Source organism: Oxyura jamaicensis, chromosome 1 (assembly GCF_011077185.1).
Source record: "Oxyura jamaicensis isolate SHBP4307 breed ruddy duck chromosome 1, BPBGC_Ojam_1.0, whole genome shotgun sequence".
NCBI classification, from domain to species: domain Eukaryota; kingdom Metazoa; phylum Chordata; class Aves; order Anseriformes; family Anatidae; genus Oxyura; species Oxyura jamaicensis.
In genome coordinates, this window is record NC_048893.1 from 142,337,227 (window position 1) to 142,362,023 (window position 24,797).

The 24,797-nt window shown below is 43.6% G+C and overlaps 1 protein-coding gene and 1 long non-coding RNA gene across 7 annotated transcripts in view; both read right to left on the minus strand.

The window, feature by feature from the left end:
* ATP11A (ATPase phospholipid transporting 11A) overlaps nt 1-21,232 on the minus strand; it is a 122,374-nt gene extending 101,142 nt beyond the window's left edge. For 4 of the 6 annotated variants that reach the window (XM_035317848.1, XM_035317829.1, XM_035317856.1 and 1 more), the window contains exons 1-2: nt 21,056-21,232; nt 20,938-20,985 (exon numbers count right to left, since the gene is read on the minus strand). In XM_035317848.1, the coding sequence (XP_035173739.1) occupies nt 20,938-20,976 (39 nt within the window). In that variant the 5' untranslated portion in view covers nt 20,977-20,985; nt 21,056-21,232. Of the gene's footprint in view, nt 1-4,520; nt 4,545-20,937; nt 20,986-21,055 lie in introns of those variants that run through there. The other 2 variants (XM_035317872.1, XM_035317836.1) reach the window with 2 other exon arrangements.
* LOC118162006 lies at nt 8,481-10,517 on the minus strand. Its single transcript, XR_004748254.1, has 2 exons — nt 10,411-10,517; nt 8,481-8,651 (listed from the first exon to the last, which is right to left on the minus strand). It is a non-coding gene; the product is annotated as an uncharacterized LOC118162006 (long non-coding RNA).
* Nucleotides 21,233-24,797: the final 3,565 nt, after the last annotated feature.

The window sequence follows — 24,797 nt, forward strand, 5'->3', positions numbered from 1 at the left end:
TACCTGAGACATATACCTTTTACATGATTTTGGGTCCTTTGAGATTTTTCTTTCAATTCCCTATTTCCATCATTGTTTCTTAGCCTCCTGACAAATACCTAAGTTAGAGTAAGAATGACTAAATTCTCACTTGCAGTCTCCAACTAATTTCAGTTTAGCTCCTCTCTATCTAAATATGTAGAAACCACAACTCAACCCAAATACTTCCATAAAACAATATTAGCACACAGCAAAATGCTAGCATTCCATTCATTATCAGATCAAATTGAACTGTTGCACAAAGTTTAATTTGGTAGGCCTTTTTGATGTACTTCACTAGCTGTCAGGCTCTCGATGCTTTTTGCTGCATAGTCTTGAAATGTCAAAGCTCTATAGCCTACAGCTACTATGTCACTTCATCTGGCTTTGTGTATGAAATAATGAAGTGGGCATCAGATCACTGAATTCAGCCTGCTTGAAGGGGGAAAAATTCCAGTCACAGATCACAAACTAAGCAATACAATGTGGCAGCATTTTGTTAATAGCACGAAAGCAAGTAGAGTATGGAATAGCTTTATTATTATAGCAATAATGACATATTACAGCATGCTCCCCTCCTCCCTCCAAGTATGTAGTCATTGCTTCTAGAATGACAGAATCAAAATCTTTTATTTTCTAGGCATGATTATTTTTTTTCCAAGAGTTTGGAGCTTTTTTGTTTAAGAACTATCATCGCCTGTTTTAACAGAAAGCCCAGTCTATTGAGAGCATTCACTTAGATTCTAGTTTTCACTGTTGCCACAAGGTTGGTTGCTTGGCCAAGTGGCTTGTCTTGTCTAGAACCATGCTTCCACATTGGTTACGAAATTAACAGCGAAAAGCACATCAGTGAAACTGGTATGACAAGAGGTTTCATGTCTGCTGCAAAGGATCATCCAAATCTATCAATTCACTAGCACTGAAAAACGGCAAGTATTAAGCATGCCCAGTGGCAACCTGGCAGTTCTCCCTAGGCCAAAATTACAAGGATTCTTGAACAGATTCAAGAAGTATGGGACTGTTATTTGAGTTGTTTTCTGTTTGTTTTTAAAGCTGTAATTCCTATCTGATAGCAATTATATATATCTTATCCTCCTGAGAACCACAGCCACCTATTTATAGTTCAGTCCACAAACCATGACACAGAGCAAGACCACCAAAATGAAAAAGCTTAGTGATCTTTTTTCCTAACAAAACCACTACATCAGAATTGCTAACTAAATGCCTAACACAGCTTCTTCTTTTAGTCATCCAACTCACCAGCTTTTCTTGGCAATGTAGAGTTACTGGTTGCAGGCCACCTTTCAGCTTCGAGATGCTCAGATGCCCTCACAGGATACTTCACCTTTGATTTTCCCATGTACACTTAACGGTTAAAACCAATTTCATCTTGTTCTCGGTAACTCTAAACTGCATGCCAGCACCAATGAGAGCCCTTTGTTTCTGGTGCCTTTGACTTGTCTAAGCTAAAATATATCAAAGAACAATGCAGATGCTGAAATAAAAAATCTCAGTGAATAAAGGGCCGGTGTTTACTTGCCACAAGGAGACACCTGTCAAGCTCAGCTTTCTCAGCAGCAGGGCAGATGACCAGAGACAGGAAAGCAACACTTTCCCCTTGAAGCAGACTCACATAGCCTGTAGTACTAGACAGAAGGAAGAAAGCTTCAGGAGACAGTAGTGTTGCCAACCCAACCGACCTCTTCCTAGTACTCTAAAGGCAAAGGGAGTGCCAACCATTTAGAGCTGAACTCGGATCAACCCTGCTGTTAGCTTACCACGTGGTGGATGGGCTTTAAAGGCAGCCGTGAACATGATGGCTCCTACGTAAGATACAAGATCCTCCTCCAACCTGAAGGAAGTAACGAGCCTTCCCATGAAAGCAGTAAACTTAGAGTGTGCTGGAAGAGTTTGTAGACAATGCAGACAGAAAAGTACAACTGAGAGCATTTTATAAAAAGACTCTTGAGTATGAAACCTGGGAAAGAAATGCATTTCTTAGAAGCTCAGACAGCGGCAAGAAAACCAGTGGATTCAATCAGATATGAGTTAGAAATTTGCAGAAAAAGCAAATGATTTAACAAAACAGCTAAAGACAGAGTGTAGTGTTAAATAAAAAACATTACCTGGCTGAGGGTAAAATTATTTCAGAAGCACAAGAATTGATGCATTCAAATAAGGGACACAGAAAAAGTTCCAACTCTCAGAGGAGAAATACAGGGAAGTAGAACAGTGATACACCTCTGTGTATCATCAGTGTTTAGTCATTTAAATTCAATTTAAAGTCAATTAAAATTTAGTCATTTAAATTCCTCCTCTTAATATCTATCTCCTTGGTATGTAAAGCATACATTTTGTTCCCACAAAAAAAATAAGTTAGCTTTATACATATGTGCATGAGTGTATACACACAAGATGCTGTTGCGTATTCATCTCCCCCCAAACACTGACAGCTTAAAATAAATTGTAAAATGAGCCTACCCAGTAAGATGTTTCAGAATACAAAAAGCTAAGCCCTGCAACTTTTTCCAGGTCAAGCAATAATAACACGCACAGGTCTGCTGTATCTTTCATTAAGGATATAGTATGCCCAACAACTGTTAGAAAGTTAAGTGGCATGGCTCTATTTTTGTCCCCTGTCAGAGATAAAGAATTGGCAGAGATACTGTGTGCCAATGGCAAAACTGCTTTCATGCATCTTCTGGAGGATTATCACCATAACAAAGGTGAGTGATTCAGTCATATTTCTCGTAGTGTCCACCACTTAGAGCCACACCACCACATTTTGAAGGAAGCTACAGTAGATTAAGCCAAATCTAATGACCAGTTTAAAGAAAAAATCATTAGAACTGCTTTAATGATGTTGTAAAAATAACTCATATTATTCAGACATTTATTAAGACTAATTTATAACCTAAAATGTTACAGAAAAATCACAGATTATTTTCCTATCCTACCTAAAATAGAACAATTATCAGGCTCTTAAAGTAGAATAACTATCAGCATTTTCAGAGGGGGTATTACTTCAAGAGCAACGTAATGTCTGTGCCTAGAACTACTTTTTTTGAAAGCTCACTTGCACAGAAGTGGAAAGCTGACAGCCAGATATACACATGCACTCTAGTGGCTTAAGAATGAGTTTATTTTAAAGAAAAGCCAAGACAATACCGCATCCCTACTGAGATGAAACAAAGCAGAAGCTTCATTTTTATGGTGCTTAAATTCCTTGAGCATCCTTGGGATCTGTCTTTCGCTGTCTCCAAAAAGAGATATCTCCAAATTTACTGAAGAGTTGCTGGACATATTCATGTATTTTATAGAGAATATGAACTTACACTCCAGACACACTCAGACCTATAAAATGTGACTTATATACTTTTCTTTGGAGTATAATAAGCAAGAATGGAAATTAATACTATCAAATATTTATTTATATATTTTTTTTAAAAGTAAAAGTATCATAAACAAACTCTGCATTGCTAAGGTACAGAAGAAAGCATATTTGAGCTTTGTACTTTAAGAAGTATAGTTCTCATTTATTTGTCAGGCAATCTCAAAAACTACAGTTTTCTCATCAGACCTTCGTTACCCTGAACTGGGGAACGGCCATCTCAGTATGTTTCCATCTTTAGCACAGGTTCAGGTTTGCAACAAAAATTTATTATCCCTGAAGAGAGACCTGTGGTCCGCAGGGAAAAAAAATAAATAATTATGAATATGGTGGCGTTGAAAGGAAGCATTCTCAGCTGACAGCTACCACCTCAAATGGTTGGCCCTTTGCTGTGACAAGTAGGTGAGCTCCTACCTTCCCCAGAGGTCTTCACGTTTCTGTTCAGTCTTAGTGCTCTTCACTCCATGCAACAGAACCTGAGCAATGAGAGTGAGGAATGGGAAAGGGGCCAGGTAATGGGTGTCTCAACTAATTAAACATCCGCAAGCTTCTGCTGAGAGCTCCTATGTCTCAGGACAGAGGGCACTCACACAGTTTTGTCTTCTGTAACATCCTTATCTCAACTCATTATTTCTGTTCACTCCTTCCCTAGTCTTATTAATCTGCATACTTTCGTTTTGCAGTTGAACAAGGAAGCATGTTTTCCCCTGCTCAGCTGTATGTTCAAAGTATCAACCGTGCATGCATTGTGCATTTTTCCTTTCCGTTTCAGCTGTAGCTATGCGAGTAATCATCATCTTTAAATACTAATAAATCACAAGCAAAGTGCATGTTCCAAGGTCAGCTGATAGCTGTTTGCCATCAAAAAAAAAAATAGAAAAAAAAAGTAACAGTTCCATTATTACGACTTTCAAGCAAACAATTCATGCTTTTCAGAAAAAGGTTTACAAAGCAAATTCTCCTAAAATTCAGTCAGTTGAAACATGGAGCAACAGAAGACAATACCCAACACCCAACTTGTACTACAGCTATCATCTTGGATGAAGAGCACCTTCAATAAGAAAAAAGAATTAAAGTTGCTGTTTTTTAAAAAGCCATGCTTAAAACTTACCTGCACCATTTATGTCTTAACTAAACTGAGACCAATCCTCCTGCCATCTATGTATCATAAACCAAATAAACTCAGTCTCATTATGTGCAGCACTTCATAAAAAATTTAGAATGGCAATTTCCTTTAGATCAGGACTTTAGCCCGCTGAGAACAAGAAATCTTTACTATTCTTATTAAATATTTACTATATGGCTGTTCTGGCATCTTCACAAGAAACACTGCATACAAATGTTATGCATTAGAAAAATAGGAAAGCTACATTTAAAACACTTAGAAGATGCTGGCAAGTGGACAACAGCTGGGAAACACAAATAAAGCTGACAGCCCAACTTTCACTGCTGATTCTTTCCAGGACAAGCAGCAGCCATGCAAGATAGCTTATCCCTTTGCTTGGAGGTCAATGCGTGTCAAGTATTTTCCATAAAATGGACATTTGTCTCTGCCTGAACAAAACTGAGGAATAACATTTTTAGTAAAGCGAGAAGACAATCCATTTGTTTCCCCATACAGCTTGCCATCAGTGTACATTATGCTACAAGTCACAAGAGTTTACCAGCTTCGTGTATCTATAAAAACAAACGTATCTCCCCTCTGTCACAAACACTTTTACCTTCAAACGTGTAAACCTGAGAAATCTAACTCTTCTAAATCCAAAGGAGTGTTAACGCCCGCATGACAACCCGTAAGATGATGCAGAATGTGGAGGCCCCGAAGTAACATGCTGACTTTGACAGAAAACTTCAATGTCATGTTCAATATTTCTTTAGATGACTTCAAGCTTTTACATCACTTTCCTACCAGGTGTTGTATAACCATATTCCAGTGCAACAGGTAAACATAATGGAGAGATTTAACAATCCCATTACATCTCCGGATGGGAAAGGACAACCACCTACCCCACCAACAGCCATACCTTGCGCTCCAGCAGCAGCCTCCACAATCACTGGTTTCTGGCAGGACTCATTACACACACAGTAAAGTATCAACCCAGCCTGCAATAAGAGGACAAAGGAAGAGGCTTTCCCCCACAACTCTCATTGCAAAACTGTCTGAGGATGTTATAATGCACCACAAACTCTTCTGCAGGCCACATGCCTGTGACGGTGAGCTTCCAAATTTTAAGTTTTACTTGAAGTGAAGCAGTAGCAACCAGCACCCTGATAAGAACTCTCCAGCCCAAGCATCAGCCCAAGATTTAGACAAAAATGTTCCAACCCAGAGCAGGACCAAAATAATGCCAGCTGGGAGCGTTTTCAGATGATCATCCCAGGTACAAAGCTTGCCTCCCATTCTGCAGCCCATTTCTGAGAGGAGAGGCTGGGAACACCAACACTTCTGCACTGTGAAGAATGAAGTAGCCCTGAGCTGCCGTAAGCTCATCACCCCAGCTTCCAGTCCTCTTTTGCTGCCAGTCTGAACTGCCACTTCCAAATACATCAGACAGATGCCCACGAAATCGTGAACTACACTCCTTCCTAGCACAGCCTGCCAAGACAGCTGCACCACTGCCCGCACTAATAGCTCGAGAAGGTACTAAAATAAAGTTTTGGCCCTGTTCTCCGCCAACAGAAGGTACTCCTATCATTGTGTTTTTCTATTTAGTAGAGAAATGTCAGGCAACGGTATATTTAGTAACTGAGCATGGCATAATGCTTTCAGTCATGTGCTTCAGCTCAGCCAGAGGAAGGTAACAGCGGCGCGTTCTGTCGGCTGCAGACCTCCAAGCCCCAAAGGCAGCAGGATCCCCCCAGGAAAGGAGGGTCAATTTATCGGTCCTGCACAAGACCCACCACACGAACAGCTGATTCGTGTCAGCTGGGGATCAGATGACCCAGATCAGCTCCAGACCCCTGGGGAAGAGGGAGGCAACTTCTCTGCCAGGCTGGGAGAGCGCATTTGGAGTTCGCTGCCCTGCTTCCTTTAACGGCCCAAAAGTGAGGCTTGTGAGAGGACAGACAAGCTGGGACAAAAGCTACAGAGAAAGTCTACAGGTCTAAAAACACAAGGAAGATAACTGAAAGGATAAAACAGGAGACCTGAGCAGGAAGAGGCCTGTAAGTAACTCTTTTCAGGAGAGACAGGAACCATGGTAAGATTAGCTGAGCTGGCGCTGGAGTAATACACATCTGGGCCTAAAGACCCGTAGGTTACTCAGAGAGAGTGCACAGGCGAACAGCACATCCTGAACCGCTTGGAGAAGCGGCAACACTGAGCAAACAGTGCTTCAGCAAGCCAAATTATACCATCCAGACCCAGGGCTGTGTCCTTTCTGGTGTGAACTCCACAGCCCAGACCTTTTAGGAACATCGGTGCTTTAAAGGCTGCTGCAAACAGACCGCATGCCCGTGCGCTTTGCAAGGTGAGATCAGAATTTTAAGCACATTTGTTTTATTTCCATTAGCAAACAGCAACGGCTTACTTGTCTAATGTAATTGGATGGAAAGGCTGAGCCCAGTACAGGCGGAGAATTAATCCCTCCAAAGTATTCTCAAAAAGACGAAGCAGAATCTACATCCTAGAGTAGTTTGTCACAAAGCTCCCAGCTCCTCTTTCAGAACCCAAATCTTTTAAGAGAGCATCCCACAATTTAAACCACTTAGGCAAAGGGAATCTACTTGCACTTTTAAAAAAACCACTCCAATCAGAAGCAGGATCGCTGCCCTAATCTGCCAATTTAGTGGTCAGCTCTAAGTAAGAGTCCCAGGCAGCTTCAACTGACCACATAAGTAGAGGACAGAGATGTATTTATAGCCCTCTGTCCCTCAGCCACCAGCTCAGAAACCACAGAAGGACACGCCACGCCACATGACTTAAGCACGCGGTATCAAGTGCTCCGGCTTCTCTTCCAGCTCAGGGCTCCCTCTGTTCCACTCCTTCACCTTCCTTCTCCCTAAGATTTTTAAAACAGAGAAAGAAATCCACTGTGTTAACACGCCCCAAACTACTTCAGGAAAACATAAGCCAGGTATACTGAGATCAAGTATTCTCCTTTCATACTTTCCTCCCAAATAGTCAAGTGAAACTTTCCAGATGCTTGTCAGGCTCTTAACGCAGTAAGAAATCTTTCAGGAACAGCTTACAGCCTGTTGTTTTGATCCAATATTTTATGGTAATAGGATTGAATAAATAAGTCTCTTTATATGGACAACCAGAGCTCACTCGCCGTCGCCTCCCACTTCCTCCTCCCGTTCCCACGCCGCGCACACTCCTCGTTTCCAAACCCCAAAGCAGCTCCAGAGTAACTTCAGAGCATGTGCACCCCCAGCCAGCATGCCACAGGGACACAGCCACCTCGTCAGGAAAGCTGAGACCAGCAAGCTTAAGTCTCAAGGGCACAGGCATTTTCACACCATTTGTTACTAATTTAAGGCCCATAGCTTTTCTCTTCCAGCCGCTCAGGCCACACTTACACATCAGCAGCTCCCAAATGAAGTTCTTTGTGGAAAAAGGGTATGCACCAACTGCACTTTTGGTTGTTACAGGCTTTAGTTTAAACTGAAACAACAGGAGCCAGGAGAAATACCTTAACCTGGTCAGGTTCATTGCTATTAAAGCCTCAACTCCGCCTACGGTAGTTTTTACCGAGCTCATGTACACAGGGAAGTTGCTGTGAGCCTCTATTATGGCAATCTTAAAACATGAATGAACAAACACACCACGCAGTATAATTACTGCTCAGAATAACAACTTGCTGAGTCTGTAGGTTATCGCTAAGATCTTGCACAGCTTCATCCACGGAGCCTGTTCTAAGCTACAATGTCTTAGTGCCATCTGGTCAGCGAAGAAAACGATACGGCTGCAAGAGAGGCAAGAAAACATTTTCTTCTTTAAGAACTGTTGATTTGCTTAATGGTGATTTGTTTTGGATTCAAAATAATGCAGGTTGAAAGGGATCTCTCTAGGCCGTCTGGTCGCTTTTTATAGAAAGAGTTCAAAATTATATCAGACTCATATAAAAAATGCTTCAAAAACAAATGTTTTATTGCTCTGCATGCTACACACAGACTACTAGACAAAGCAGTGAACGATCCAACCTCCTGTTGGCTGTAGTTGCTCTGCTTCAAGCAGGGCCGGGCAGGCTGACCCTCACAGGGGTTCTGTGCTCCTACACCACATTGCTGTTCTCCAGCGCTGAAAGAAGAACCCAGAACAGATCAGTAAGATGGTAAACTGATAAACTATGTTGAGCTAAAAGGCCCCTTAAGAAATATGGCCACGTAGGGCTTCTGAAATCCTGCTTATCTTATTCTGTGATGGTTTCCTCCCCTCCCACCCTCTCAAAGTTTTAGAAACACAAAGTATAAATAGTTATTTTCAGCTTACAAATAAATGAATTTGTAATATCCCTACTTGAAAGAGACCAAGTCCATCCGGTCTCCATGTGGAGAAAGCCTTGATTTTGATGTTCCTGATGCTGGCCTTCACACAACCAAAAAGCTTCCTTTTACCAGTATCCCACAGCTGCCTGTGAAAGGGCTGAAGGCGCTCGGGGCTTTTACAGTCCTGACAGAAGATGCCTGTGCTGGCTAGCAACCCTATTTCAATAAAACATGTTCTCATATGCACACGGGAAGAGATGATAAGCATATAATGGCTGCTCCATTTTCCCCACAGTCATTATGCTTCGATTGCACTTACAGCTTTAGAAAGGTCAAGCCACATGGCATATGAGTGCCAGACACCACACATCACAGGGTTTGTTTGGGGAGGGTGGTTGGGTTTTAAGTAACGCTCCCTCCAGTAGGCAGTACCCAAACTCTTCTCCTAAGTCATGGAACTCCCTGTCATTCCCGTGATGTGTTATCCCTTCTCTCTCAATTACTCCTTTTCTGATGCCAGATGCTATCCACAAGGGAAGCCAGTGTTTCACGGATGTCAGCAGCTTGCCAAATCAGCCCTGACTGATTTGGTCATCTCCTTGGTACGTCCCAGCTCAAATCAGCACCTAGAGAACCCCAGCACTAGTCAGCACTCCCTCCCTCACAGTGAAGCTTTCTGCTGCTATACTCACTGCACCTTCAAGCCCTAAGCAAGCCACCTTCTCAGAAACACACCCTCATACTCCTTGCCCTGTGGTCTACCACTCAGTGAAGTAAAATTATAATAATATCTCCACAAGCCAACAGCACATGCACAAGAGGAGGGAAAAGAACAAGTAAACCTGTCTCCACTGCCCAAACTCCTTCTGACAGCTCTTCAAAGCTCAGAAGAGCTCTGTGCACAGCTCCAATTTCCTCTTTTCTGCATGCTGTGAGAAACTGGGAAGTCCAGACCATGGCTTTTACCACCGTAAGGAAGAGGGGACGCGTGGCTGCCTGCAGCAGGAGCAGGGCCTCAACGGGGCCTTCCCACCCTGGGGCAGATCTCGGCACCCCGCACCAGGCAGCTCCCCATGCTCGAGCCCAGAGGCCCTGAGCCCACATCTCTGCTCTTCCCCTGGGGCCTCCCAGGCACAGATGTGAATTTGGAGGTGAAGAGTTCAGTGGCACTGCTTCCTGCTGTAACATCAAGGTCAACCCCAAGCTGCGTAACCAGCAGCTGCTGTTCTGCAGCAACCGAAGCCCTCATAAGCAGCACCAAGTTTTCTGACTGGGGGCTGAAGGCAACCAGCTGAAAAGCCAATGCTGCAGTCCTACGAGTCTTAAAGCACTGAAAGCATTCACAACCGTCTCACCTCGTGACTCAGCTACAACCGTGACTCAACCAAACCCTGTCTGGTTTTTGTCAATTTTAACACTCACAAAAGAAGCACGGGTAAAAGCATTACTACTTTCAGTTTTAAATGCCTTAAAGTTTGTTCTAGACTGGAAAATGGCAAAGGAATACAGATATTTTAATTCCACACACCCAGCAGAAGCCTAGCCTCGAGTCATTTATACATTTAACTTACATGATATATACACTGACATAAAAGCTCTTTGAACAAGTTTCAGCAGATACCATTAACATAGTAAGTCAAAATGCTCGTCGTGGCCTTTCCACTTCTTTGGGAAGAAGTCAGAGGCTGGAACCCTCCTAAAAAAAGACAAACACTTCAAATTTGAGACCTCCCGGGCTGAAAGAGATGGGCGATGCAAAACCACAACCCAGATTGCCCTTCATAAAGCTCTGTCTGTACTTGCCTATGTTCACACGCATTGCTGCACACGAGCATCTGAAGCTTTCCCTTTATTTCTACATCATTACAGCATGCAGGCTTAAACTCCTCATCTCAGCCAAGAACTGGAGGCATCAACAAGGCAGCGTATTTATGCATCATGTTAATGTGACCGAGCAGTGCTGGGCTGAGGACAGTTCCCTATTTCCTTTCTTCCCTGTTGCTGCCAATACACAGACACCTCTGGGCCAACAAGTATACCTGGTCACCTGACAGCTCCTCATAGGGAACAGTTCAACACGTTCAGATGAACAACACTTCAGCATTGCAGGTGAAATTATGAAATTATTAGCCCTGTTTTTTCAGTCCTAGAAGGTAAAATAAAAGAGTTCAGCAGCTGTGCTCAGAAGAAGTGTTAAGACCAAAGTCCTTGTCTATCCCAGCTTTAGTGCCCTCTCCACCCCTAACTCCCAACCAGGATACTGAAGACGAGCCACGTACTTAAGTGGCTACATATCTATGGTACAGAGGATAGATACACATTCCTGCAAACAGCTTAGAGTCAACAGGGAAGAGCGGGCTGATCCCAAACTCTTAGAACTTCTCCAGGTTACGGTAGCCAGGAATTAGTTGAAAATTCAGTGCAAAGGGCTACAAACTCGAAACGTTCTCAACAACTGGGCAGTATAAGATACTTTAAATCCAGCATATAGATTTTCAAACATTAAATTAGCTTGACAACATTTGTGATACTTGTTAGCTGAGAAATTTTTGATTCTTCTTTAAACCTAGATGAAGAGAAGTTTTTTATTATTAGAGTTAAGCTTTCCAAATAGCTTCATATTGCTGGCCAGGAGGCTGGAATGTGAAAGATTTTGTAAACACTAAGTGCAATCTCAAAAAGTTAACTGATAAATCAAAAGAGGATACACATGAGTTGCTAGTACGGGACTGTAACTAACCTGTAACACCAAACGCTAATGAGAAGCAATAGCATTTTAGTGCATTCTACGTTTAGAGAGAAAATGCTGAACATTAACCTGAAGAAAAGCATTAACATTAATCAATCAAAATCTGCTTATAGCATAGGGAGCCTTTTTGAGCAAAGCAAAATTCCCTCCCTGAACGTATTTATACTATATTTCTGCTAACATCAGCATGAAAGTTAATTATTCTTTTAGTTATGACTTGGTCAATACACTTGCTTTGAGCCTACCTTTGCAATATCTTCTCTCATACCTATCATATTTCACATAATGAAAGAGGGCTGTTTCTACACAGGCATATTTTTATAGGAAGATTAAATGGCAGCCTGGCTTATAAGAGCTTTCGTGACAGTGAAATTTAAAATAGTCTGCTTTCTCTTAAAAAAGAAATAAATAGCAGAATAAGTAGTACATCAGCTTTTCCAACAATCTGTTTCCTCTGCCTTTGCTGTACTTTACCGATGACTGGTATGCCCTTTCCTTCACCTGACAGTAAAGTTTGATACTCGTCCCATCCACGCAGATGAAGGCCTTATAGCCTAAGAGGTGCTAGGGTTAAAACAGCATCTGAAGGTAGAAGGTACGCACTGGCATAGCATCAAGCCAAAGCCTTAAGCAAGGACATCAGATGTATTTTAACAGAAGACCACAACTTTCCTTGAAGTCAGCTTGAGCGCACTAGAGCCCAAACCTCCACTCGCTCTGGCCCAGGCTGAAATAAAGTGTTTCCTGAGAGCCCACCCCAAGTCACCTCACAAATAAGATGAAATAAACAGACTTCAACTTTTTCTGGCCCATCCTTCTTCAGGTGTATTATCATCAAAGTAAGAATAGATCAGACCCTCTAAACTAGTGTTCTGGAGGAAACTAAACCAAAGAAACAGTGATTATCCGTAACCTACCTGCAATTGGACATCGTTCCGATATCTTCTTTGTATCTTTCCTGTGTACCATCCACACCTCATGAAAGTCATTTGTCACTTATCACACGTCTGTTCTTTTAACCAAATCTCCTCCAAAATGCACAAAACAATTTTTCCTTTACATTAATGCCATCTTACGCACATCATGTTTTTGAACAGTGGTAGTATTTTTCATGGTTTTATTTTGTAACTACCTCCTGCCAAGTACAACAGCCTAATGCTAGTTATCAAATGCCACTTCCAACTCAGGTCCACCTCAAGAGAAGCCACATAAGCATCATGCGTGGCACAAAAATTGGTATACGAGCATAGATTACCATTAGTGTTTGTACCTAATCATTATGTTCATTTGTGCAAGCAACTTATTAATAGTACTTTGAAAAGATACGAAGGGCTACGTAAAATGCTAAGAATGAACTGAAAGTTGCTAATGTAATTCAGATAACAAGAAATCCATTTCAGTTCATCTACGCATCCACTTCACAACATAAATTGGAAGCATCAGAGACAAAAAGCTACTGGGTAAACAGCTCAATTCCCTTCCATCTCCTCTGCCCATCCACATTTCTTTCTGGACACGTACTCCATACATGAAGTTTCTTTTTCTGCATAACCGTTTTGATTATTATTACCATTAATCTTGCAAAACTTCACCGGTGCTTCAACAGATGTGCTTTTCAGAGGATTTCACAACATCCTATCTTAGCAGTGATGTAGAGGAAGAACCTAATTGTCCTTAATCCCCTATTTTAAATAGGTTAGACGAAATCCTCTTTTGACTGAAGCAAAGAGATTAGTCAGTGCCACCAGGAAAACAAAACACTGTTCTCCCCTCACCCCACCCTGTATCTAGATGAGTAATGATTAATGAAGGAAACGAATTAACCAGTCTCATATTTCAAAAAGAGAAGATAATCTACGGGGAATAGCAGAATAAATGGAAAGGTGTCCCTTTGAAACCTCCCAATTCTTCAGTTCTCATGCTTTTAAGTAGTTACAACAATAACATAATAAGCACCCTAGAATGCAATTTCACAGTATGCCTCAGTAACTAGACATAACGTGACAACTGTTGACATTGCTTTCTCTTCTGCTACCCCTGATTATTCCCCCCACACCCCGTATTCCTCCATCACTTACTTGCAGAGGTGTGCACGTGTGCTCTGAAATTGCATGCAGTTCCTTTGGCAGTGAAGAACACTTAAGAGCAAAGGACAAGGCGCACTGAAGACAAGGATTACAGGCCCATGTTGGCACCCGGTTTTCCTCCTGTGACAGTGTTTCCTTACCTCAAAGCCTTAAACTACCCTTAAAACTTCTCTCTGTGAAAGTGCTGGGCAATACTTTCATCCCTGTTGTAAAGAAAGCTGAACGGAGATCAAGGAAATTAACATCCAGATTCGTAAAAGATACGTAAGTGCTTTAATAGCCCATGGTCTTCTGTGAAGTTCCAAACAAACTCCCTAGCCCCTGGCTCATCCCATCTGTCTCCTAAAATAACCCAGGCTAGGTTGCCAGCTTCTCCTAGAAAGCACGCATTTTTAAAATAGTATCACAGAAAACAGACATTTACAAAATTAAAGTCAAATTGAACAAAAGCTAGCAAAGCACATTTCGTGACAACTCCAGGCACGTTTGTGCCACAAGCGTCTCAGTCATTACTAAGAGGGAGGAAGAAACACAGAAGTGGTATCTGTGTGACAGAGAAAGGATCCTTGGTTTGCCTCGTCTACCTGCAGGTGTTGCCATGGCAATTATAGCAGGGAAGATAATAGCATTCCAGTGTCATTCCGCCTCAGCTCGGGATGAACTTCAGCTGAAATGTCCCTCGACAATTACACAATTGGAAATACTACATTACACTGTGTGGTGGTAAACCAACAGAATAAGAAGCATTATTCTGGAAAAACATCATCTGACTCGAAGACTTAAAATGATGAGAGGCAGGCCCTTTTGTTCAAAAACAAACAAACGGTAACATCAAATCCAGTTGCATAACAGGTGCTCAAACATCTGCTCTGTCTTTTTGTGGGGTGCTTGCTTTGTTTGCTCTCCTGCCACCGCTGCACGCGACATGGAGGAGGCATGGCACTGCTCTGGCCAGGTTGCAGCATCTCCGAAATACAACTATTTCCCCACTGCATTTAAGTCTGGTTAGCTTAAACAAGTCTCTTATCCCCACCTTGGCAGCACAAGCAGTAGCCAGCTATTTTATCTGTGGAACCCTTAACTTGTCAACCCAGTTTTATTTTTTTTATTAAGTGTTCCAGCTTTAAAAGGCCGACTCATTAGAAAATCCCATTTCACCTTGCCACTTTTCTCGTTTCAATTACTGCTACATGACAGGAGCAAAGAATGAATGAGAAACAGTCAACAGGGATTCTAAGCTACAAACGTGCTGCGTTGTACCTTACCCTCTTCCATTCCCAAGAACGATTTTGAAAAGGCTTCCTGCTTTCAGTATTGATGTTCTGCTGTCCCCCAGAAGAGGCACAAGAGCAGAACTATATTTCAATAAAAAAAAAAAACTGACAAAAGACAGAAGTGACTATGCAGTTCTCATCATGGAAGAAAAACTGCATGTACTTTTGATACTAAAAATGGCAAGGTTAGGAGTTCTTGATCTATTTTAAGTCACTGAAACAACCTCTGATAGCAGCAAACATTTCATTTGGAAAGTGAAATTGCAGAACTATCTGTTGCATATAGTAGGTGAGCAATATTTTGTAGTAAATAGCAACCAGCTTATAATAGTTCACTTGCAAGAAGCCAGAGAATGTTTTACAGTGTCCTATTTTCATTCATTTAGTCTCAAAAAAAAAAAGAAAAAAAAAAAAGATGTTTTTCTTGTATAAATTAGCTAATTGATGGATGGGAGAGATGAACAAAGTCCATACAAATCTCCCTTTCCTTTGGGTTGGGGGGTGTTGTTTGTTTTGCCTCAGATTACAGTGAAACATCTGAAGAGTACATTACAAAACAAGAAGGAATATACAAAAAGTCACTACTAGTGTGCGAGAGCTAGCTGGATTTGCAGAAGCACCAAATTCTGTCAGCCACACTCAGCGTTCAGCAGAATTAACTCCTGAGGGAAGCAAAGCTTTCACACTTCCCCTCTTTAAAAGCTGGGCTGAAAAGCATCAAGTCGGCACACGATACGGAGCAATTCCCCGGGAAAAACAGCAATCGGGAGAATAACAAGGCAGTGATGCCAGGGGGAAATAGGAATTGAAACAGGAATTCAGGAGCTACCCGTGCTGTTTTGACATATTCTGTCAGCCTTCCTGCGCTGAGACCAACTGGCATCCACGAACAGCAAAGCTGAAAGGCGAGACGGGAAGCATCAAGACGGCATCGGGACACTGACATCCACAAGAGATATCAAAAGTGCATTACATACCAGGGATAGAAACAAATGCTTAAAAAATGCAAGACACCGGTTACTGGCTTGTAAGCACATGCCTAGCCCCTACTGCGAGCATATTTTGTACAGTTAGGAAAGTTTGAATATAGTCAGGATATAAACACATTTAGATGGCATTTAAAACAGCTTAAAATTCTGTCAAATCATACTCCTGGAAGAAGAGAGCCAACCCTCTTATCTTACTGTAAGTGACAACTAAGAAAAAAAAGTGTTCATTTGAACAGACACCCCAAGTAAGAAACATCTGGGCAGTGCTCATTTGGCACCAGCCTGCAAAAAGTGCAGGACGAGCTGAGTGACACTGAGGAAAGGCAAGAAGTGGAATGAGAGCATGCCCTCAGACGTATTAACTGAGCTCAGAAAACCGTAGGTCATCTGAAATGCTTGATAAATGGACCATCTTTTTAGACAAGAAATTCAGAGCACTGAGGCTTACAGTTCCTCCAGCTTTCGTGTCAAAGCAGTTGATACACAGGTTGGTAACACTACAGATGAAAAAGCCCTGAAGTTCAGTATTTATTTGTTTATATCAAGACTACATATAAAATACTCAGGAAATTGATTAGAAAATGGTTTCGGAATCATTCTGCCAATAGAAACAACATTATCAGTTAAATCAGTGACCAAAACTCACAGGCTACCATGAAATTTACTGGTGAAGATGCTCAAAACCCTGAAGTAACTTCCTGGTTACACTAATCGATCATCTTCTCGAACTACGGTTAAAGTTGACCCATTTCCGTAGGAGCAGAAAATACAGCATCCATTTGTAAACTCATTTATTCCATCCTCCCCAAAGCAGATTTTTTTCCAAAATGCCTGCAGAACTAACAGAGCAGAAGCTTCCCAGGGGACCGAGCTGTAATAAAGGACTTTCCTTTTGGAAGTGAAACTCTATTTGCTGATGTACACGTTTAGAGATAGTTGCGCAGGCAACAAATACTTAACACCCATCTTTGTAATCCTGAAGTAATAAGAGAAGCAATAAAGCGGCAGGATGACTAAATATACCACATAATAGAGGCAAAAGCATTCAGTGATACGGACCTTTGCCCCAGCAGTTATTTACTGTGGCATCCAAAGGCACCAACCTGGGCAGCAGCAGTTACTGATGAGGGGCCAGCTGTCCCGCAAATACAGACCAGACTGTTGCCTTCCACTGCAAGATGTTTAGTGACCATCTAGTGTCCAAACAAACATATGCTAAGAGTGACATTTCCCAGCTTGCCCAGGCGTATTCGAATCCACAGTATTCAGGCATACGCAAATCCACATCCAGCCATAAACAGCTATCTGAATACACGAGATATTTGCACACATTTTATTAAGCTCAGGAAAAATAACGTTCCTTTTAGAAATGCTTTGAGGACTTATTTTAAGAGTTAGCTATCTCTCAGCTATAAAGAAGAACTTCAGAAGTCTCAAGATCAGCAAAAAAAAATAACATTACCAGACAAAGCTAATGCAACAGCAGTTACATGGGCACAATATATTGCTTAATGCTATCTAATGAGTATCCCAAATAACGCAACCATAAAACAGAAGGTAATCTTCTATGAACACGGTGTTAATTGTGAGGGTATGTTTAGTCCCCCTCCCCACCCCAGATAATTTACTGCTGTAACATTAACTCACAAGCCTCTCTCACTGCTGACGATAGAGCAGGCTGGGTGCGATGCTTACGGGACAGCGCGCGTTCACTCAGCCTCCTCAGACCGTCAGGCTGCCCTCCCTGGGGCAGGGCAGGTCTTCGGGGAGCACCCAAACAGCCCAAGGGTAAGACAGAGAAGCGCACTGTCTGATGCAAAAGAGAGGCTGTGTTCTAATAGAGTATGCGATATCAAACATACCCCCCCAAAGGGGATTTTTATACAAACCTCGTAATGGTATTTCCCCTCTTTGGGAAGGCAATCTAAATGATGCAGTCGTCAAAATCTGTCTTAATTACAAAAGGTTTATTGTGATTCTGTGGTTCCATGTAGTGGAAGCTGTATATAAAGATGTTCTACTCCATTATTCAAAGGTGCCTCTAGTACAGTGGATACAATCTAAAGCAGCAAAATATACAGGCTAATCTCAGACCCAATTAAAAATTTGCATTGTTGTATTTCAGAAAGAAGGATCAGAAAGCATTTGGAGAACTACACTGAACTTTAGGTCAGCTGCACTGCAGTGACACAAACACAGCCTTGTTTTCTTTACCATAAGCACTATAAATCTTGTATGGCCACAGCCATAGAACAGGGAAAGAAAGTCCTAGAGTGAAAGAAATCCACAGGATGACCATAAAGAGGCAGCACAACAAAATGTCTTTCTAGAAATTGGTAAAAGAGATATTACTGCCTCTGTCCTAGGAGGCTAAACCATCTCTCGGTGAAGAGATACAAGCTCTGTTGAGTGTGCTGCCGTGGCCCCAACCCACATCACTGGCATGTTCCGACACCTGGAAGATACAACAAATGTAAGAAGCTGAGTGCAGGTGGAACAGCAGACATACTGGAAAACACTAAGCAGGAAACTGACTTTGGCTTGAAGCGGCAGCACCCAGCCATCACCATGCTTCCAAACAGCCTTTGAGATGTGCGCTGTCGCACCGCTTCGGGGCGGTGACCAAGGCGAGGGGGCTGGGGGAACCTTCCAGCACATTCGGGATGCGCTGGTATGTCACTTACACCTCCATGCCCCGCGACACACAGCAGAGGAGAAAGAAAAGCCATTACACGGAAGTCTTAGAGGTTGTTGAGTGAGAAGCTCCCATCAGCGCAACACAACTGTTTGTTACCCCGAGACCACGCAGCGCTGCCCTGAGAGCTCCCAGATACCTCGACAGCATCTCCAGCCAGTGCTCACCTGCTCCTGGGAAGACTGCAAGCAGACAAACCTCCGGCACGACCTGGAGAGTGACCATCTGCAGTCCTAGGGCACCGCCTGCCAAGCGGGCTCTGCACAAACTTCTACTTATCCCACGCGTGAGCTCACCTGGACACATGCTCAGGATGCACCACCCTCCCTGGTCTCCTGCTGCCTGGTCTCCCTTACAGGAAAGCAGCGTGGGAAGAGGCAAGGGCATCCAGACTTCCGAAGCGTATCTGCTTGGTATATAGCTTGGGTGGACAACTACGGAGCAGCACCGCTGACATGTGCATCTGCTGCTCATTTACAGCAGGCAGTGTTTGCACGGCACTCAAACAATTAATTTTCATTTTCAGTGCTGTAGCTGTACCAAAATAGTTGAACCATAGAAAGAAGAGAAAACCACACACACACGGTAATCAGCTTGCCAGATTTAATGGCCTTACTGAAATGATGAAACCAGGTTTATTTACAACAGCTTTTTCCAAATTGCTCCTTCTTTGGAAGAAAAACTCAAAAAAAAAAAAATAATGAAGAAACTGGCCAGATAATAGAAGAAGTGCAGCAGAACAAGAAGCAACAGGTGAAAACATACACGTCAGCCTGGAACAGCCAGGCAGTCACCCACCCATAGCCTACTGGCCTAAAAACAAAGCAGAAAGCAGTGTGATCTAGGAAATATTAACACTTCCTCACATGGGCTAAGTGTTTTGTCCAGTTTTTAGACTGCTGAATTACCTCCATTAGCGGTGTGGGAGGGTGATGACAGTCTGCAACTTAAAAGCTCAAGTGCCTTGTTATTTTCAGCATGCTATCTTCTTACATACATCTTTGTGTTTTAAAACCAATCCTGTAGTTAATCTTGAGCCTGTCTCAAACATACCCAACGCTTAGTTTGAAAGAGAGGTTAGCAACGTTACGCAGAAAAGATTTGCAGACCACAGTATGCTCTATGCACAACGAACTGAGTGTGATTTCCAGACGGCTTGTACAGGCTCCAGGTGTAAGTACAGTCACACAAGAAATCTCTAACTAAATCCTACAATTAGATCAGCACTGAGGGATCACAGCACCTGAACCGATCCTGCCTGTTTCTAAACAGAGCTCAGCACGGTTCACCTGAGCTTTGCATATCCGCAGAGACTTCTGCTTCTCTCCTTGTATTTACGGTTTTCTCCTCCTTCCTTCCCTCGGGGTTGCTTTCTAAGGATCCATATATACACACGGCTGCTTTCAGTACTCCCCTCCCTGTTCTCTCCTCACCTCACAGAACACTCTAAACAGTGAAAAGAGCCAGTAAAATCTTTTCACCTCAGCCATTTTTCTTCTTTCATACACACAGAAGATTTCAGAGCGTGTGTTATGTGCCCGTAACTCGACACACACAGAACTAAGAGTATTCACTTTGTTCGGTCTGAGCCCGAAAGTTTCCTGACTTACAGTACTTCCTGCACGGGAGGAAGGGCTGCAGGCATTTGGAAATACGGACTGACGAGGGCTGCCGGGGCACCAAGGCAGAGAAAGAAGCCAGGCATTATTACCTCTCGCTCCTATCGCTTCCCATTTGTTTCTTCCACATCCCCATGGAGAAGCTGGAGTTTCCCTGCTACTGCCTGACCCTGACCACGGTGTCACAGACCTCTGCGCTTCCCGGCGTCCTGCCCCACGGCTGCGATCGTGTCAGGAGTTCAGAGAAACCAGATTCTCGCTCACACGCCTCAGATCCACTCTCAAAACCCCACCGAGCTGAGCTGGCTGCGGGAAAACGGGGAGGCCACCAAGTAAGGTCAACTCTCCTTCCCCCCAGGCTCCGTGCGTTTGATCTTTACCAGGCACATCTCCCAGAGGACAGGCTTATTTCTCAGCATTCACCCGTGCCAGCTTCACACAGCGCAGCTCGGCTCAAACAACACGACCAAAAAAAAAAATAAATTAAAAAAAAAACTAAAAAAAAAGAGTTTCCACCCGCCGCGCTCACCACGTCTCTGCGGCTCGCCCCGAAGCGCGGCGGCCGGGGAGGGCTGAGGGGAGCCCGCAGGCACCCCCCGCCCCCTCAGGGGCACCCACCGCCCGCAGGAGCCCCCCGAAAGCCCCTCGCCGAGCCCGGTGCCTGCGGCGCGGAGCGGGCACTCACGTAGCGGCTGACGAGGGTCCGCAGGAGGCTGCAATCCATGGCGGGCGGCTGCCGCTGCCCGGGCGCTCAGCACGGCGCCGCCGGGTGCTCGCTGGTGCCGCCGGGCTGCCTGCCTGGCCCCGCTACCCACATGCGGGGAGCCGCCGCCGCCACCGCCGCCGCTCCTGGGCTAAGCCTCGCACCGGTCTCCGCCGCTGCTGCTGCTGCTGCCGCCGCCGCTGCGGCGCGGTGCCCCGCGGCCCCTCATGCCCCGCCGCAACGCCTCGCAGGGCGAGCGGAGCCCGCAGCCGCCCGGCTCCGGGGGGAGGGCTCGCCGGGCTCCCGCCCCCTCGCTCTGCCCGCCCCGGCGGGAGGGCACCGAGCCGCGGCCGCCCCCGCGCCGCTCCCCGGGCGCGGCCGGCCCAGCCCGGCCCAGCCCGGCGCTCCGTCATGCGGGGCGGGCGGGCATGCGCGGCCACATTCCCTTCCCTCTTCTCCTCCTTCCCTTTTTCCCTCCTCTGCCGGCCCGCCGCCTCCGTAACGGCTCGAAGGGCCGCCCCGGTCGGGGAATGGCACCGGGAGCCCCCGGGCTGACCGGGCTCCTGCCGCCGTGAGGCTGGGGGCTCCCCCCCGGCCCTAAGGAAGGGGCGAACGGAGAGCCTCAGGGTCGGGAGCCTGCGGGGCACTGCCCTGATACACCAAGTGCAACTGCCGTGGGGGAAGGGATTGGCAGAAGTCGGCAGAAATGTGCCCAAAGAGAAGCAGTAGTGTGTGTTTATCCCCTCCCCCCGCCCCTTTTATGTTTAATACCTGAAGGAATTCCTGTGAGGGCCTTTGTTTTCCTCAGCTGCTGTGGTTTCACGCCCTTTGTAGATTTAGGAATACCAAAGGGCTCGCTCAGCTTTGCTACAGCCTTGTATGTACTCTCAGGAAAACTGCATATTGCTCTACGGCTTCATATAAAAGACTTTAAGGCAGATAATTCCTGAAGAATTGACTGGAACTTACTAATTTTGTAAAAGTCAAACTTTCACTGAAGTTAATTGTAGCTAAAGCAAGCAGAACCACTTTATTCCCTTTGACAGTAGCCATGCAGGCTGTTTGCTGTCACCTAGGTCATGGCCCAAACTGGCCCATTTTTACTCCTTTGGTTTTCGTGTTGGCACAATTCAGTGTTTCTCCAGACACGGTAAAATCTTCTAGACCAAAGATTACCTTATAATACTTTAACAACCTTTAATACGACCTGAACAGCCACATCTTTCAGCAGGCACTTGGTGTGGGTCACCACAGCCAACCTCTGTAGGGAGAAAAAAAATACATACTATTTAAGATCATCATTTAAATGCTAAGAAAAAGGGCATGTGACTGATTCTTTACAGGTCACCTTTAGTTTAGATGCATTATATATGTTCAGCATTTTTTATTACTGGTTAGACTGCAAAATGTATAATTTAATGTGCAGTAAGTGCAGTGTGGTCAAGCTAATGTTGCTATTCCAGATCTATAGTGATGTCGGTCTAAATCCCATTTTTCTTCAACTCAGTCAGTACTAATAATTCATATTTGTTTTGTAGCACCTGTCTTTTTCGTGCTCCTATTTACAGACCTAACACTTCTGTAACATAGGTTTCTGGTTTTACATTTCACTTTCAAGAATTAATCACTGAAACTGAAAGGAAAAAAAATTAAAGGAGCTGTGAAACAACAGGAATTTTTCTGAGAATGAGCAATTCTGCATCAGATAACAAAAATACTTTCTTATTGCAAGAAAGTGTTTACATGAACATTTAAATATTAATATAATCTATGTTTGTATCCTCACTCTTTAGGAAACCAATTAATTGCAAAAATGACTGAAGAACCTGATATGTAAACACAAAGTGGTAATATCAAAATATACGGAGTGCTGAACTGAAACAGGATTTATTTTTTTAGTATACTTCTCTGTCAAGCCATTTCATTTTCCAAGAATCTATACAATACTTGTATTTTGTAATATTTTTACAAGTTATTCAACTTTCAATCATTTCAATCATTTCAATCATTTCAATCATTTTCACCATTTAATCAGTCCCTCATTTTTAATGACATTGCTTCTTACCTAGATTTTGAGTGAAATCAAATTTCAGTTATGCAGAAAATTACTTCGTAAAGTTTTCTTTCTTTTAACACTTTCAGTTTGTGGGTTCTTTCCATCCAAATACCACAATACACTTTCCACATAATTGTCATTCCTTCATAGAAACTGGTAATTTATCTATCTCCTTTTTACATCGGGTAGCAATTTGGGGAAAATGAGGTTAGAGACCTGTACTTCTACAAGTTAAAAACTCCAATATCTATACATTTTTTCCATTGGAGACTAGCCTAGAACCCCATGTTAGTAGCTGCACAGTGTGTTCCTAAAGGTCAGTGCAAGAAGTTCACTTGATGAACAGTTAACACCAGCTCAGTGTTGAGCATGATGGTCACAGGAATATTTCTGAGGTTGGGCTGCAAGAAACATTTTCCTTGGATTCAGAGCCTGGAACTCGCTCACGGGTTTGGGTCCCACATGGAAGCACAGGTTTGTTACATGCTCAAATGTGGAAGTGGGACCAGTGCTCCCTTTCTCACTTTCTCCCTCCGTCAAGGGCAGGGGGACAGGGCACAAGTGCTTGGGTATGCATCTGCCATTTCCAGGCTGCTGCTCAAGCTAAGCTCAGACATTGTGTCCTTCCCATTGAAGCTGTGACACTCTGCTGTTAAGAACCAAACAGAACAGGAGGACAGCTGGATCCTGAGCACATATGGAAGCAAAATCCCAGCCTGCATCAGTTGGCCTTTTTGCTGCATTTCCCCAAAAAGGAAACCTAAATGTACAGCCCAGCAATGAGCATCAGTAGCCCTCTGGAAGTAAGCACAACGTGCCCTTGCTGACTGAACTGCCTGTGTGCACAGAGAGCTGAGCAGCAGATGTGTAGACCTTTTTGGAGTGACAAGTTCCTCCAGGAACAGCAACAGAGCAAAGCAACAGAGCAGAGTGGTTAGGTCATACTTTTGGACTTAGATGCCTCAAATCTGCCAAAGTCAGGCTTAAGGTGCCCGAGTCCTTTACGGGATCTAGCCTGAAGTGACTTGTGGAAGGTCACGTTGTGAGTTAACAGTTAAGCCAAAAGAGGAGCCTTGATTGTATGGGTCATGGATCTGCTCTGCCTACTATGCAATGTTTTACTTGTAAGCAATTTATTAAACTAATAGTCTTTGAATATGCCATCACATTTATTCCACTCTTACTTTCTTAAAACAAATTCCTAAAATTACCTGTATGCTATCTCTACTTTGCAAAACCTAGCTGTCTTTTCTAAATGTCTTGCTTCCTTTCTGACTGTAGACCAGGCCTCCTATTCTATTGCTCTTCTTTTTTCTTTCCTGTTCTTCAGGAGTTATTATTTCTTGTATTTCTATTATATTCATTACTGGCCTCTCAGCCTACTCCTGCCTGCCCAGCTGAGTTAGCAAATGCTCTAGATTTTACTACTTAGCACAGAATCTCACATCCCTTCTGATTTACGACTCATATCAGTACCACTCTGCTTGAAACATTGAGTAGCATTAAACACCATGGTGAATATTTTAATGTGCAAAATATTTGCTCTTCTCATTTACAGCTGTATTTTCTGCTACTTTGCAATCCTAATTTTGTTACTCTTGTTTATAGTTGCACTGAAAATGTTGGGAAACTGGTCCAACGGCAGCAGCTCACTTCATACCGAATTCTTTCCTTGAGGCAGTGATATGCTGAAACTCTGGTTCAGTCTGCCTCAGCTTCAGAAGGTGGGAAGGCAGCATTTGAAAACATCGTGTAGCAGCCAGGCCCCGGTAGAGTTCACCAGTTT